Source organism: Leopardus geoffroyi, chromosome E2 (genome assembly GCF_018350155.1).
Source record: "Leopardus geoffroyi isolate Oge1 chromosome E2, O.geoffroyi_Oge1_pat1.0, whole genome shotgun sequence".
Classification (NCBI taxonomy): Eukaryota; Metazoa; Chordata; class Mammalia; order Carnivora; family Felidae; genus Leopardus; species Leopardus geoffroyi.
Window position 1 is genome coordinate 57,305,906 of NC_059335.1, and position 16,587 is coordinate 57,322,492.

At 49.9% G+C, this 16,587-nt stretch overlaps 1 protein-coding gene across 1 annotated transcript in view; it reads right to left on the reverse strand.

Annotated features, from left to right (window-relative positions):
- Window positions 1–14,534, reverse strand: part of MBTPS1 (membrane bound transcription factor peptidase, site 1) — a 53,117-nt gene extending 38,583 nt beyond the window's left edge. The window contains exons 1-3 of the mRNA XM_045441279.1: window positions 14,326–14,534; window positions 1,697–2,187; window positions 730–987 (exon numbers count right to left, since the gene is read on the reverse strand). Coding sequence (XP_045297235.1) covers window positions 730–987; window positions 1,697–1,865 — 427 coding nt within the window. The 5' untranslated portion in view covers window positions 1,866–2,187; window positions 14,326–14,534. The remainder of the gene's footprint in view (window positions 1–729; window positions 988–1,696; window positions 2,188–14,325) is intronic.
- Between the last annotated feature and the right edge of the window lie 2,053 nt (window positions 14,535–16,587).

The window sequence follows — 16,587 nt, forward strand, 5'->3', positions numbered from 1 at the left end:
CTCTCTGCCCCTCCCCCGTTCATGCTCTGTCTCTCTCTGTCCCCAAAATAAATAAACGTAGAAAAAAAAAAATTTTTTTTTAATAAAAAAAAACAAACAAACACACAAGGGCGCCTGGGTGGCTCGGTCGGTTAAGCATCTGACTCTTGATTTCGGCCCAGGTCACAGTCTTGTGGTTTGTGAGTTCCAGCTCCGGATTGGGCTCTGCGCTAACGGTGCGGATCCTGCATGGGATTCTCTCTCCCTCTCTCTACACCCATCCCTGCCTCTCAAACAAACCAACCAAAAAAAACCCAACTTAAAAAAACCCCACACTGACAGAAGCACATCACAACCCAAGAGGAGAGTCAAAGACACCGTCTCCCACTTCAGGACGGAGGGACGCAGGGCCTCAGGTCTGCAGGCGCCGAGGGGCGCCGGGTGAAAATCCCTTCCAGCGGCAGCAAGGACCACTATCGTCCTCCACTGAAAACTGGCAGATTTCTTCCCACCAGAACAGCAGGAAGCCTGTTTTTCGTTTTTTAAATTCCTGGCAAGAAGACATTCACAACTGACGAAACTAGATGAAGGGGCTTGGGTATCGAACCATTTCTCCGCTATTCTGCCAGTGTGGAACGGCGCACGGGAAGGTCAGGGGCAGGGTGGTGGGGCGCATCACCTGTGAAAATGCACGTTCTCTCTGAACCCACGTGAGGCAGAAACTGACAGAGACGAGGTCATAATACTCACACTCCGCGTACTTGAGCGAACGAAAGACTTTCCGCTGGGGTGTCACCCGTTTGATGTTGGGATGATCTTCAAGGGTTAGCAGCCCCGCTTTCTGTTTTTCTTTGATCTGAATCACCTCAAAATCACTAGGGTAGTCACTGGATGGGTTGTTTCGAGGAATGATTCTCCAGTTGTCTATTTCACTGCTCTTCAGGGCGCTTGAAATGAAAGAATTTCTAGCTTTGGCTGTGAAGTATCCATTGAAAGCCACAATATATTCTGAAATCAAGGACCACAAATAAAAATGAGAATTTACAGCCATGTATTACAATGGAAGATCGTAGCTAGGCTACCATTTCTCAGGTAAAAGAAAACTTTACAGATCCCAAAACCTACGGTAGGAGCAAGACTGAAAGCCTGGTTTAAATGCCCTGGATGGCAGCTTCCGGAGCCCTGAGTTAAAACGATCTGTACGAATCCCCTGACATCACATAAAATTGGATACCCGTGCTATTTTTCAAAAAGCGAATATTAACCCAAGTTCAAACATGTGGCAAAGAGATGCGTGTAAGTTTTTGGAATACAAAAAAGGGATTCAGAGATAAAGGTTCAGTTTTATTTTACTGAAACAGTAACAAAATTTCAAGTGGATTCTAGCAGACTACTGGTTTGTTCACATCTGGCCTCCCCACACAAGCAGTCAGCACCTCCCAACTCCCCCCACCCTCAGCAGCTACAATGGCATCTGTTCCCAAGAACCAGGTTTTAGGGAACTAATTCCGAACGCCAATCTCCTGGCCTTGCAGAAACTACCTATAATGGGAAAGCAAATTTCAGTAGCGCGAACATCCAAGCGCTGTGAGCTCACCTCATTTAAAATTACCGTGGAAAAGAGGGAAAGGTCTTTTTTGACAAAAGCCAATGTTTGAAATTAAGCTTAAAAAAACGGGGGGGGGGCGGGTAGGGCTAACATTTAAAACCTCATTACCATATTCCACGACCGTTGAGGAGAATTCCACCTTCAAAGTCAGGTGGGAGCAGCCAGGGCACGGGGCCTTTTCGGAAGCCTTCTTCTCCAGTCTGTCACCCAGATGTCTCTTCCCGCAGAGCAAAACCACTAGCAGAAGCAGCCAGATGTTGACAAGCTTCATGGTCATAAGTGAATACGGTCATATAACCTCATATATTCAAATCGCACTTTTTTCTTCCTGGATTATTAGTCAGTTTTTGTCTCGGCGAAGAGCCGAAACATCATTGATCGGCCGTTTTACAGTCTTGTCCGACGTAAATAGAAGTTAAACTTCATGGCCTTTTGTGGTTTGGCCTGAAAAGAGGCTTTCATTTCTTTCTTCGCTTCTTCTCCATCTTGGGCCTCCGGCGCCTCTCACTGCGGCCCAGACCAGTGAGTCCTACACGCCATGTGCAGCACACAACCACAGTCGAGCGGGCGGCGGTCACTCGGGGCGGCGCCCTGGCGGCCTGCAAAACACAGCAAGCCGGGCGGGGGCCAGGGCCCAAAGATGCCCAGTGAGGACGCGAGACAGACGTGCACGGGCGCGCGACACCTTACCGTTTCTTTCTTTAGTCACCGCTCACTTCTTCCCAGGGAAAAGGAGATTGAAGACGGCGTCAAAGATAAGAAAGGACACGGAGAAGAAGGGGCACGGCGGGCAAGGCCAGGAACACTGCCCACCCTCGCGGCCAGATGGGAGGAGGGACCCCGCTCCTGCCGCAGACCATCGTCCTCACTCGCGGCCCGTCCTCCCCAGGCTCCTCCCCAAGCCCCTACATTTCTCCGACTCTTCAGGCAGGAGCGCCGTATACAGCCTGACCTTCTACTGTAAATTAACACCTAAGGACAAAACACGAGTCAAACACTTGCCACTGTCTTTTCAAAAACTATGCTGCAAAGTTACTTAAATGACACCTTCCTTCTGCCAAGTCTATGAAGAGAACACAGAAGGGTTTCCACAGTCACTGAACTTATTTTACGTGAAGCCTCACCTTGAAGAAATCTAAGCTACTAAATAGGTTATAAAACCAGATCACCTCTTTACTGGGGAACGATACGGGAGGACAGCTTGTCAGACAAAGTGCTGCCAGAGAAAAGTGTCATCGGAGTGTTAAATTTCACGCAGGCACAGATCCCTTCCCGATACCTGCATGGCAGGAGAAATGATCATTCTTCACAACGAAAAATGGAGCAGCAGTAAAACACACACACACACACACACACACACACACACACACACACACAGCGATAGCACGCCCAGAAAAATCCCACTGAGTTTTCACTGATCCCCCCAGAAACATAAATAATCCAGCAAGGGGAACACAAATCAACGAAATAAGACAGGCCTCACCCTCCTACCTGTTTCTAAACACACACACACACACACACACACACACACACACACACACACACACACACACTTAGGACCAGGAGTCAGCCCCCTTTAAAGAGAGATACCAAATTATTAAAACCCATTCCTCAGGCAGAAATCTGGTGTTTTAGAGCAACAAGGACTTTGTGGTTTCTGGAACTATTTGTATGTGCATCTATACACAGGAAAATACTCATAAAGCTAGAGTATCTAAAGAAGTTTGGAAAGTTTAATATTTAGGATTTCACTGCTGTCACAACACACGATCCTGAAAAGCAAGCCTTCTCTGGCCCTGGAGACTATGGCTGGTTGAACAGAGCTCATCAGATGGAAATGAAATTTTAGACGTTATGTCCATATCAACACGAAGAACAACAATGTGAATGCCAACCACAAGAACAAAGAAATTAAAACCAAAGATCAGAACCGAAAGACCAAAGGAAAGCAACAGGGGACACCAAATAAGCCACAATCCACTTGGGAGTGAGCCCCAATTTTTATTTACACTTGACACTTGCAGTGATGAGGTATCACAGAATACAATTACATGAAGCATATACCTCACTTAATTACAGTATTACTGGTCAAAGAAGACAGAGCTCATCACTGGTACTAAGAGTTCTCATGTTATATTAAATGAACTTATAGTGGAAAAGATTTAAATGGGTCTCTCATTCAATTAAGGCAAGTTTTTAAAAAAAAACAAAAGAAATCCCTTCACGTCTCCTGCCTCGAGCCAAACAATCTAAGACGTATTTGCACTACACATTACAAATATTAGCAAGCGATACCAGTGAGCAAACCTTAGACCTAACTGTGTCAGAGCCACTTTAATTAAACCTGATCCCAAATAATTCACCCACAGGTACAGACAGCGACCTCATACCATCTAGCCCACATCGAAGAGATGGCCGATGTTCTTGTACAAGTGAGGCAGGCGACTGACTTTAAAAGACAGAGAAATGGGAAGAAAAGGTTAAAGGGGTTTTAAACTTTAAAAACGCCTAAGGTAATAGGCTCTCTCCCAAACAGAAAAATTAAACTTTTTAGGTTCTGGAAAATGGGACACCGCAGTATCCCTAAGCTGTTCTGCCTATGTTTGCCCAGGACACCATACAATTTCGTATCGTGCTCTCCAAGTGTCCGGTGTGGCCCCGCAGGGAGGCCAGAGATGAACGCCAAGGGCTAAGCAAAGCACGGGCCACCACACCGCACCGAGAGTCATTCTGGGTCTGACGGGAGGCCTCTGCTGACGAGGTGGAGGGCAGCGGGCTCTGGCAGAGCCGGGGCTGGTAGGGCTGGAAGTCATGGAAACGGGAGGGGAGCGGGGCAGCCGGAACAAGCTACTACGTCACAGACCAGGAGCACACGGGGCGTGCCGAGCACCCGCAAGTTCCCTGCACGGGAGGGAGGCCCCGCGACACCAACCTGGAGACGCAAGGCCAGCGGGGAGCGGGCCCCGCCAGCAGGCGCGGGCCCGGAGCAGACCGTGCAGCAGGCACCGGGAGGAAGGCGTGCGGAGGGAGAACGGAGCCCTGCGGGGCTGCCGGGCGGCTCGGCTCAGTGGTCCGACTCCCACACCGCACACGGCCGGGCTCCGAGCGGGCGGCAGGACCAGGGCAGCAAACAAAACCCAACTGAAACCCCGATCTCAGGGCGCTGACCCAGCGCACGTGTGCGTGTGTGTGTGTGTGTGTAAGTGTGGGGGGGGATACACGAGTAACACATGTGGTATCTAGCCAGTGACATCTACCTCTATTGTGAGAAGAAGAAAAAAGGGTGAAGAGGAACAGGACGGTGGGGATGGGAGCACCGCGCCAGTCTCACCAGTCTTGCCAGTCTGGGAAGGGGGCTCTGAGGAAGCTGGGGTCCAGGGGGGCGGAGCCCTGCGCGCAGTGGGGAAGCCAAGTGCAGAAGGCCTGGTTTGTGTGAGCAAAGCCCAGAGGCCAGAGTGGCCAGAGTTGGGGGGGGGGGAAGGTCAGGAAAGGGGGCGGGACAGGTGACAGAAGGGGAGGCAGACAGGGAGGGCCTCTTGGCCGTGGCCGTGGCCAAAGGGAGGGAAGGCAGGATGTGACCAGAGGCTCCGGGCAGGGCAGGAGAGGCGAGGACGTGGAGCAGGTTACAGACGTGGAGGTGGTGAGGCGGTCTGCTGACAACCAGATGTGGGGGGCGCGCACGAAAGGAGCCAAGGACGAACGGAGACCTTTCGGCCGAACACAGACGGCGTCTGCCCCTGACCGAGACGGAGGACGCGCAGGAAAAGCTGGCGGGGGCACGAGCGGGGGCAGAGCTCTGAACTTGCGAAAATTAGGGTGAGCACTAGCAGTGGGGAAGCATGGCTCAGGGCAGAAGGGAAGAGGGAGGTCGAACACCCTAGGGGGCGCCTGGTTGGGGGGGGGGGCAGGTTAAACGTCCGCCTCCTGATTTCAGCTCAGGTCATGAACTTGGGTTCATGGGTTCGAGCTCCGGACTGGACTCTGTGCTGACAGCATTGAGTCTGCTCGAGGTTCTCTCTACCCCCTCTCTTTGCCCCTAACCTGTTAGCTCTCTCTCAAATAAACATTTAAAAATAAATAAAAACAAAAATCCCCCAAAATCTGTGAAAAAGAATTTCCGTGATGAAGGGTAGTCAAATGAGAAGAGACTGCTGGCTTAACAATTTAAAGGTCACTGATTCCTTCCACAAAAGGGCCACACTAGTGAACAGCAGCCTGCTCCAGCCTCCAAACCCACCGGTGGCTGGAAGGAAGACACCCTCAAGTAGAAAAATCCCATGGAGATAATGGTAGGGTTGGAAATGATGGCAGGAGACCCCTCCCAGTTTTGTTTGGATATGGCTGACCTGCTTCTATTCTTTGAAGGTTTTTTGTTTATTTATTTTGAGAGAGGTCAAGAGAGTGAGTAGGGGAGGGAAGAGAGAATCCCAAGCAGGCTCCACACTGACAGCGCTGGGCCCAAGGCAGGGCTCGAACGCACCAACCGTTGAGATCATGACCTGAGCCGAAACCAAGAGTCAGACACTGAACTGACTGAGCCACCCAGGCACCTCTAATGGCTAGGTGCTAAGAAAACACTCCTTTCAAAGACCGACGGCCCATAAAAATTATGACACTGACACTGAAGTTGATGGTTTCCCAACCCTAGAATAAGAAGGCTTCAAAATATAAGTTTCCTTGGAGGAAAACAAAAATGCCACTGGGGGTACAGAGGCTGGTGAACAATGGCATGGGGCATTGGGCCCTTGCCTATTCGTGTTAAAGACACCGGTCCCCCGGTCCCCAATGACTGCTCCACTAGGCCTTCGAAGGCACAGACTGCACCTTCCTCGTCTAAAACATCTAGTCACCTGCGTCTACAATGGATCCCCCACCTCCACCCCCCGCCTCTCACTACAGAGCGCAAACCTGGTGAGCATTTTCCCCAAGACGGGCTCACCATCTAGCGGCAAGCAGGTAAGTAGCAGTAAGCACAGAGCATGTAAACACAGACACAGACTATACACACACGAAAAGCAACCTGTGTTTTTAAGTTTACGAGTGTGCACGAGAAGGGCAGAGAGGGAGAGAGAGAATCCCAAAGCAGGGCTCAAACCCACGAACCGTGAGATCAGGACCTGAGCCAAAAGCAACAGACACTTTACTGACTGACCCACCCAGGTGCTCAAGAAGAAACTAACAAGAGTTCTGTGTTTGCTTTTCTCCTTCCCCTTTCGCATAACTGAGTTGAGGGCAAGAAGGCAGGTGCTGGTGGGAGAGCCATGGTGGCCTGGTGTGGGCTGAAGGAGTCTGGAGAGGGCGAGAAAGGTGTGTGGCAGACAGGCAGCTGGGGAGGAGAGTAGGAGCCTGAGAGGGGTGATGGCAGTGAAAGAGAAAATTGGTTTGTTCAAACAAATACTTACAGATAACGGGAAGGAAGCAGCTTTCTTACTGCAGAGAAGGAAGTCACAGGTAGGAAAAAGGAAAACACCTGCCAGATCCCCGCAGGATCAGAATGGAGTAGGGAAGGACCGGGGTGAACTCCAGGTTCTCGATACACAGATAGATGTGGAAACAAATACGTACATGTGTGTACGTACATACATACGAACACGCGCATGTACATTTCCTAGCTCCGCCTACTGCAAGGACACGGAAGCAGTGATACCCCAGCAAGAGGGGCCCATCTAGTGCCCAGAACTGGTTTTCTAAAGGCCATTCTGTGCTACAAGAGACCAGGCTCCTTGGAGACAAGCTAGTTCCAGACTGGGCAGGTGAGTCCAGACCATCTCGTGCCAGAAAGTGAGAAAGCACTCAAAGAATAAAGGGAGTGTGAGGAACACAGAGGCCGGCATGGGACAATCTGCACGTCAAAATAAATAATGAAAATAACAGATCCTAACTCACTGAATGAAACACAAAAGTCCATGATGACATTTATAAATAAATTGAAAGTTGGAGGAACGAGACGTTTACATAGTCCCAGAACGCCTGCCGACAAAAATCCTCATTTCCAAAGGGAAAAGGGGTAACTCTACAGGAGACCAGCTTCACCAAGTGAACCAGCGGTGGGACAAATGGAACCACATCCTCACACTGCAAGAGGCTGGCATCACTCGTGGGGTTCCGGCCAAAGATGCACACCCCGAATCAGTTCAGGAGGAAACATCAGAATCCAAATCAAGGGACACTCTTCAAAATGAACTGGCCTGGAATTTTCAAAATTACCAAGGAGATGAAAGCCAAGGAATGGCGGAGAGGCGGCTGCGGACGGAAGGGGACTCGAGAGACACGACCGGTAAGTGAACCCGAGGTTCTCCGCTGGGTCCCTCTGCTGTGAAGACGTTACTGAACAACTGGCAAACCCGAACGGGGCCCGCCTGAAAGCAGATAGCAGGAGTGGAGCAAGACTCATTTCCTGATTTTGAAGGCTGTGCTCTGATTATGTAAGAAGGACTTTGCTTGCAGGAAATGCCCCACGAAGCATCAAAGGATAATGGGTATCAGGTCTGCAACTCACTTTCAAATAGTTCACAGATCAAAAAAAAAAAAAAAAGTTTTGTGCTGTTGTTGGAACCTTTCTAGTAGGTTGAAACTGTTTCCAAAGTATGCAAAAAGAAGAAAAAAAAGTTTCATATTTAGCCTCAGCTTCTAGGAATGAATAAGAAGGACGGGAGTATTAACTTTTTAAAAGGGGGAAGGAATTTTAGTCTCTTATTACAGTCTGCTGCCCACCGTGTGCATAATCAGACTATATACCACGTCAAACAGACTCACATGCATCAACTGCTATACAGAATGACGTTCTCGCATCCCAACAGATGTGACTGAGCTAATCAAAGTGAAATTCAAACTATTTCTCATTCTAATGAATTGACAGAGCCCCTGAAAAGATTCAGGGTAAATTTGTTAAAACTGATACCAGTGTTTACATAATTTACATTATAACCACCAAGTAACTTTTTGAAACCCAAAGCACAATTGCCGGGGAATATCCTGGTAGTTTCAGGTGTCCATCACAGCGGACTTGATGTTTTTCCACATCGGAAATGATCCCCATAAGCCTGCCTACCTACCACCCGTCACCATATGAAGTTATTCCCAGGCAGGCTGCACCTTTTGTATCCCCCGACCAGTTGTAACTTAGTCCCCTTTCCCTATTTCATCTGCCCCCTCCAACCCTTTCCCACTATGGTAACCAACACAGAGAGAGACAAACATAGTCTGTCTCTATGTGTCTTGCGTGTCTGTAAAAATCAAGTAACATTTTGAGGACGTAAATTGAGACACGCAGTATAAAACAGATCATGTTTAAGAATTCAACCCAATAAAATGAGGACTCTCATGTGTCGCTGGTGAATGTAAGAAAACTCCTGTTAACCTCTTAGAACTGTAATTTACCAACATGTATTAAAAGTCTTAAAAATGGAAGCAAAAACCTTCTCTAACAAACCCAGGGACACAACAAACACTACCACATACCAAGCACTCATCAGGAGGCAGGTGCTACTCTACGCAATCTGCACGTATTTACTCATTTCATCTTAACAACCTGTTACTGACCACCCCCACCCCCACCCACGGCTCATCACCCCACCCGGTGCCACACAGCTGTGACTGGGAAAGCTGGGCTGGGAACTTGTGTGTTGGGCATGGAGGTCATACCTGTAAGTGGTAGGTTACCCGGTTTTTCTAAAATCTCCCCTAGAAATTCATTCCATAGAAGTGTGAATCTGAAAGCATACAATGATTTATACCCAAAGATTATAACCGGGAAAAATTAAAGACCATCTAAAGGTGCAACAGACTAGCTAATAAATTAACTAACCAATACCATGGAATGCTGTGTAGCAATTTCAGATTATGTTCCTCTGGAAGGTTGGATAATGGTTCCCCAAAGATACCTACATCCTCCTCCCCAGAGCCTGTACATGTTACTTTATACGGCCACAGGGATCTTGCAGGTGTGATTAAACTAAGGCTCTGGAGATGGGGAGAGTACCCTGGATCATCCAGGCGGGACAATGTAATGGCAAGAGGGAGGCAGGCCCACGGGGCTACTCCTCCACCAAGTAGCAGATGAGATATTGGAAGCTGAGGCTGAGATAATCAGGGGACGGGGGCCAGGAGCCAAGGAACGCAGGTGCCCCTGGAAACCCAAAAGGGAAGGAAACAATCTTGCCCAGAGCCTCCAGAAGGAACGAAGCCCCGGTGACGCCCTGATGTCAGCCCAGGGAGACTGATTTTGGACTGCTGACCTCCAGAACCGTGAAAGAAGAAATATGTGTGGTTTTAAACCACTAAGTTTGTAGAAATTTGTTAGAGCAGCCATAGGTCTTGGAAAGATTTCTCAAAGAATATGGGGAAACGTTCATGCAAATATTAAGTGAAACAGTTCATGGACAGGGTGATCCAAATCTTGACTTTTAAATAATGTATCTATATGCATAGGAACAAAAGAATACGAAAGGCGTCTACCCAGTCGGTTAACAGTGGTTCGTTCTACCCTTCAACGGTATCGTTACAGGGAGCTATTTTCTCAATTCTATTTATTTACGTTTTTACAAAGAGTATGTGTTACGCTTTCATTATTAAACTATCAATTGAAATACTTCAATAAACCGTCTAAAGTCAGTTTTATGGAAAAACAAATTTTCTGGCAAGACCGTGGCCGAAAGATTCAAAATAAACATTGTGGTTTTCTTTAATAAATTGAAACATTTTATTTATTTTTAAGGACATAATCTCTATGCCCAACCCATGACCCTGAGATCAAGTCACACGCTCCATCAAGTGAGCCAGCCAGGAACCCCAAAGATTTAGTTTTATTTATACAGACAGCAGAGCTTAAAAGGGACAGATTTCCTAGAAACAGTGTTAAAAAAAATCCGTCTGTGTCTACCTCCCAGCTTCAGGCCAAGCTTTTCACTCATTCATTCTGAACAGGCTTATCACGGGCGGTATCACCTACTCACTGGGCCTAGTTAGGGCTGTTACTGGACCCATGGCTTCCTGGGTTTGCTTTCTACGAATACTTCCCATACAAAGCTATGGCCTAAAAGATGGTATCTGCATAGTGATGGGTTTTCCAGAATTATATGCCTCTAACACAAGCGTAATCAAAAAATATTTGACATCAAATACTAAGTGGAAAATTAACAGTTCAAATAACGTATGCCAGGAACAACATTTAAGGAGATTTGCGTGAAAAACGAGTCAAAAGAGACGAAATGTATTACCCAGGCAAACAACTGGTCTGACCAGCTCTGAGGTTCTTCTACTTTGCATTAGAAAAGAATGTCACCAAGATTACCATCGTGGTTATAAGCTAAATCGTATCTGAAATCATTTCTTTTCAAGTAAGAACGCAATTCAGGAGGGAGGAAAACTACCTACTTGTATCACCCGATGGTCCTCTGATTATGCAGATACACCAGCTTTTTAATGAGCCTTTACTGAAATAGCTCTAGAGAAAACTGAACTGTGTTTAGGCCACGTAAGGGTAGCATTCAGTTCAATTAAACCCTGGCTATAAAAGTACCACTTTCGTAACTAATTGCGTACTTGGCTGTGCTGCCATTGTTTAATAGGCTAACATTTAAGCAATGCCAAACCACACTATCTTGAAATAAAGGTGTATTCTTCAGCCTGACTGAACCATTCCTTCTGGCACATTCTGTCCATTAGCACGCTTTGTTAAGGGGAGAAAACAAATAATTCAGCCCGAAGAGTCAACAGCACCAGAGTGAAGAGGCCCAGGTCTACACTGCCCTTTACTGCCTACTCCTTCACAGGTGCTGTGCCTGTCTCCTTCCTCTTTCCCCTTCGGTCATTCACTATTGGCTAGCCGCATGAGGCACCTCTGAACTTAGTACTCTCACGTTACTTGAAGCTCATTTCCTTAAGCAAAGACCTCCTCAAGATAGTTAACAGATCTCCGCAGCACGTCATTAGGTCACGGGGAAGGGAAACTTGACCTGTCTCCTTTTACCACCTCCTGGCCTGTCTCAGGCAAGATGCTGAAAGAGACCAAAGTCCCTGGCACCCTCCCAAATACCAAATGCAAAGTCTAGCCTCCCATCTTGTTTTTTTTTTTTTTTTTTAATGTATGTTTATTTTTGAAGGAGAGAGAGACAGAGCATGAGCCAGTAAGGGGCAGGGAGAGAGGGAGACACAGAATCCAAAGCAGGCTCCAGGCTCCCAGCTGTCAGCACAGAGCCCAACGCGGGGCCTCAACTCATGAACCGTGAGATCGTGACCTAAGCCGAAGTCGGATGCTTCACCGACTGAGCCACCCAGGTGCCCCTAGCCTCCCATCCCTAATATTTCAAGTCACCAAGGATTGGAGTTGTCAAATTTTCCCAAGAGAATATAAAGTAATATCTCCACTCTCTCCTAGTGCAAAGAGGCAGTCGTGAACCTCCCGCTAAAATCCCCGCTTAGGACGCTAATGGAAACCAGGTGCAGTATACCCAAACTTTCACCCTTCCTAGCTTTCACTACTCTGTGACAATTACAGTGGCTGCCGCACAGAAGAGGCAGTGGGCAGGGCAGAGCGATTGCCATCTACCACTAAAATGACAGAAGATGGAATCACACACCATGTGAATTTGAAGGGAAGGTTAAAAACTTCTTAGAAGAGCTTCAGCTTGATCCCATGGGGCCCCGGGTGCTTCAAAGGCTCTGCAAGCACCAAATTAGAGTTTCTCGTTTTTCACAGACACAACCAACTCTTGATTATGGGACGCGTGGGGAGGGCAGTGGAGAGACCTCATGGGCAGGAGTCCTAGCAAGGCCACTCCCGGACACAAAAGCCACATATAATCCCACCTCGATGTAGGAAATATTCAGGAGACGAGACTACAGAGACAGAGAGCAGATTAGTGGTTGCCTGGGGCTGGAGTCAGAAATGGGTAGTGGTTGGGGCGCCTGGGTGGCGCAGTCGGTTAAGCGTCCGACTTCAGCCAGGTCACAATCTCGCGGTCCGTGAGTTCGAGCCCCACGTCAGGCTGTGGGCTGATGGCTCAGAGCCTGGAGCCTGTTTCCGATTCTGTGTCTCCCTCTCTCTCTGCACCTCCCCTGTTCATGCTCTGTCTCTCTCTGTCCCAAAAATAAATAAACGTTGAAAAAAAAAAAATTAAAAAAAAAAAAAAAGAAATGGGTAGTGGCTGCAAATGGGCACCAGCGATCTTTCTGGGGTGATAGAAATGTTCTAAAAGTGGGCTGTGAGGGTACCTGGGTGGCTCAGTCGGTTAAGCTTGTGACTTCGGCTCAGGTCATGATATGGTGCTTCGTGGGTTCACGTGGGGCTCTGTGCTGACAACTCAGACAGAGCCTGGAACCTGCTTTGGATTCTGCGTCTCCCTCTCTCTCTGCCCCGCCCCCACTGAGAGAGAGAGAGAGAGAGAGAGAGAGAGAATGTGTGTGTCGAAAATAAATAAACATTAAAAAAATTTTTTTAATGTTTATTTATTTTCGAGAGAGAGAGCACGAGTGGGGGGAGGAGCAGAGAGAGAGAGGGAGACACAGAATCCAAAGCAGGCTCCAGGCTCTGAGCTGTCAGCACAGAGCCCGACGCGGGGCTCAAACCCACAAACCGTGGGAATATGACCTGAGCCAAAGCCGGACTCGCAACCGACGGGGCCACCCAAGCACCCATACGCTAAAAAAAAATTTTTTAAGTGGGCTGTGTGTGGTAAAGACTGCACAACTCTGTTTACTGGGGAAAACACTGAATAAGTACCCTTAAAATAGATAAATTCTATGGTATGTAGATTTTGCCTCTAAAAAACTCTGACATAAAGGCATTTATATAAAATGTGTGCTGCTCATAAAAAAAGGTGGGAAGAATCCGCTCCTCGTTTTTATACAAATGCAAACTGAGAGCCCGCCGTTGGGAGCGGTGCTTACTAGCACAGCTAAGTAAGACCAGAGGGCCACAGGAAAATAAATCCTAAGGAGTTCAGCGCTGCGATCTCATGCCACTCTATCTGCCTCCGAAGTGTCATCCAGAACCTAAAGTAAACGTAAATATTTAACCTAATTTGCACAGACACAACGGGCCGAGATTCCCAGAGGCTCTCACCAAAACAAGGGTAAACGTCTTACGAAAAACGGTAGTGATCATCTAGAACAGTCTCAGGTAGCACCGACAGGACAGGGCAAGGCAAGACTGTAAGATCCCGCAGGTCTGGGAGGCAGGCCGGTCCTGAGAGTAGAACCCAAGAGTCACTCGGGCCCCCCTTGCCCACGAGCTTCCTACAGTTCTGAAAATCGGGGTGTTCAGCGAGGTGTTCAGACTGGGACAGTGCAAAGAAAGGAGGTCGTCGAAAATGGGACAGCGGCCCCCCCTGCGCGAGCCGACCGACGACCGTGGGTGCGCTGGGAGGCCGAGGGAGGCCGGGCACACGGTTTCAGGCCGTCGAAGTTTGTTTCACAGAAAGAAAACTGGGGGGAGGGGGGTGGCGAGCAAGCCAGCACCGGACTTGAGCCCGCAGAAGGGACCCAGCAGGGCCACCAGCCGCAGCCCGCCGAGCACGCACGCGCTGTCGCGGGTGCGGGAAAACGCCCGCGCCCCTCGTCGCCCCGTCTGTCCGCCCGCGCCCCGCGCCCCTCCCGGCGGGTCCAGGCGCGCAGCGAGGCCCCGGCCCCGGCCGCCACCGGCGCAGACCCCCGCCCTCGAGGCCTCGGGCGCGCGGGAGGCCGCGCAAGTCGGGGAGGGGGCGTCGCTCCGGGCAGCTGGCCGCCTCCTAACCTACCTCCGACCGCCTCAAGCTCGGGTCCCGCGGGCCCGGGATAACGGCGCCTCCGCAGCGAACACGCCTCGCGTCTCCATTCGGGGCTGTTTACTCCCAACTCTCGCGAGACGGCGCGACCGGGGCGGGGAGAGCGACGCCTGGGAGCGCCAGCCCCACCGGCTGTGCGTCCCCTGCGTGCCCCGCGCGGGCCTGCGTGCGCGCTCTGGAAGCCGGGGGCCGCCGGGGGCCGCCGGGCCCGGGTCGGGAGGACGGACGCAGGTCTCGCGACACTTGCGGCCCGGGACGGGGCGGAAGGTGGGGGGCGTGGCCAGACTGCGAGGGCCCGGCCGCGGCCGGGGGAGCGGACTCTCGGGGTAGCTGCTTGTGGGCCCTTGGGTCTTGGGGCCCGAAAGCGGCACCGCGGAGCCGGGGGCCAGGGAGGATGACCCTGGCGGAACGGCTGGCACTTGACGCAAACGCCTGCGAGCTCCTACCCCTTCACCCTCCTCGTGGGGACTGACGGGGGCCGGAGCCGGAGCCAGGCTCGGGCGCCACCCCCAGGCACGCGCTCTGCAAGCTTCTGTCGGTTTGCCCGACGCGACGGACTGGCCCGGGGAGGCGGCCCGCTGGTGGCTCGGGGATCAACCCCCTGACGTGCGAAATCCCTGCCCCAACCCCGCCTGCCCGCTCCGGACTCCGCTCCTCGCCCCACTTCGCGGGGACCACTTGACGCCCAGTGGTTTTCCTTGTTGGAAGAAACAGGAGCCGTGCGCTAAACTCGGAAACGTTGGCCTCCCCAGAGATGCCCGCGTGGTTTAGATACTAGGATCACGAGCTGTCTTAGGCCTGCATGTTGGCTCTGGGTACAAGTGGGGGACCAAAAGCACGTTTTTGGTAACGCTTCTGTAAAAAATGATGTGCTGTGATCAGATAAAACCGTCTATATCTTAGAACTTCCCACAGCACCATGATAATGCTGAATGGCACCAACGCGACAAGAAAGCACACCACTTCATAGTCCCTTTATCATTATTTAACCAAGCTGATTTATACACTAGATTAATACACCATCACCAGCTAGCCTTGGGATCTTGGGCAAGTTGTACCTCAGCCCTTTGTACCCCAGCTTCCTTACCCCAGAGAGGTATTTACACCTACCTTCCAGGATGAAGGTTAAAGGAAACACACAGGGTTGGACACACCCATGTTCAATAAACAATGATGACTGTGGCTAGACCCGCCCACACCTGATGAAGTTCTTCTCCCCATTCTGAGATTGCATCAATGTTAGGAACTTACAGAGAATTCTTGACTCTTGCATTCATAAATCTTCAAAGTGAAGCACGCCCATGCTGCCACCATGTAATGGTGGCACTTGATCTTAAACTTAAATGTGGGTGTGCCTGGTTCTTGATTTTGGATCAGGACATGACCTCATGACCAGGAGATCCAGCCCCGCATCAGGCTCCGCACCAAGTGTGGGGCCTGCTTGGGATTCTCTCTCCCTCTCTGCCCCTCCCCCCACCCATGCATTTGCACACTCTCGAATTAAATAAACTTGAAACAAAAAACTTCAGTGGTCTACCGTGGGGTGAATTTGTCTCAGCCAAGGTTCTTTTTTAACAGGCCTTGAAGTCACTGTGCCACTGAACACATGACCCAACTAGGGGTACGCTAGTGAACTGAAAACATCCTTGTCATGTGATGGTCAAGCCCCAAAGCAGGCAAGAGGACAATGCTGCCCGCTTCTGAGAACCCTACAAACTGAAGGGGGCCGGGGCACAAGACAGGTGTTTTAGAAATCTACTAAGAAAGGATGAGAGCCCTAGGCTCCTTGTCCAGCCATTTCCCACCACTCCAGGTTCTAAAATAACTTCATGTTTTACGTGTATAATAAAGAATTTGCAAATTCCATGGGAAGGTAAATCTTTATTCAGACTAAATGCTATTTTAAAGAGTAACAGCCAAGCCAGTCCTGAGACAGAGACACAGACAGACTGGACTTGGTTTAGGAGGGCCCACGATATCAAGATTGAGGATACCACCTAACCCTCTGGTTCCCAAATGTGACAAGATTTTAAGTAACTGAGATTAAAACAGAACAAGACTCCTCAAAAGAACGGTCTCTCCTGGGGCGCCTGGGTGGCTCAGTTGGTTGGGTGTCCGACTTTGGCTCAGGTCATGATCTCACGGTGCATGAATTCGAACCCCTCCCCCCGCCCCATCCAGCTCTGTGCTGACTGCTCAGAGCCTGGAGCCCACTTCGGATTCTGTGTCTCCCTC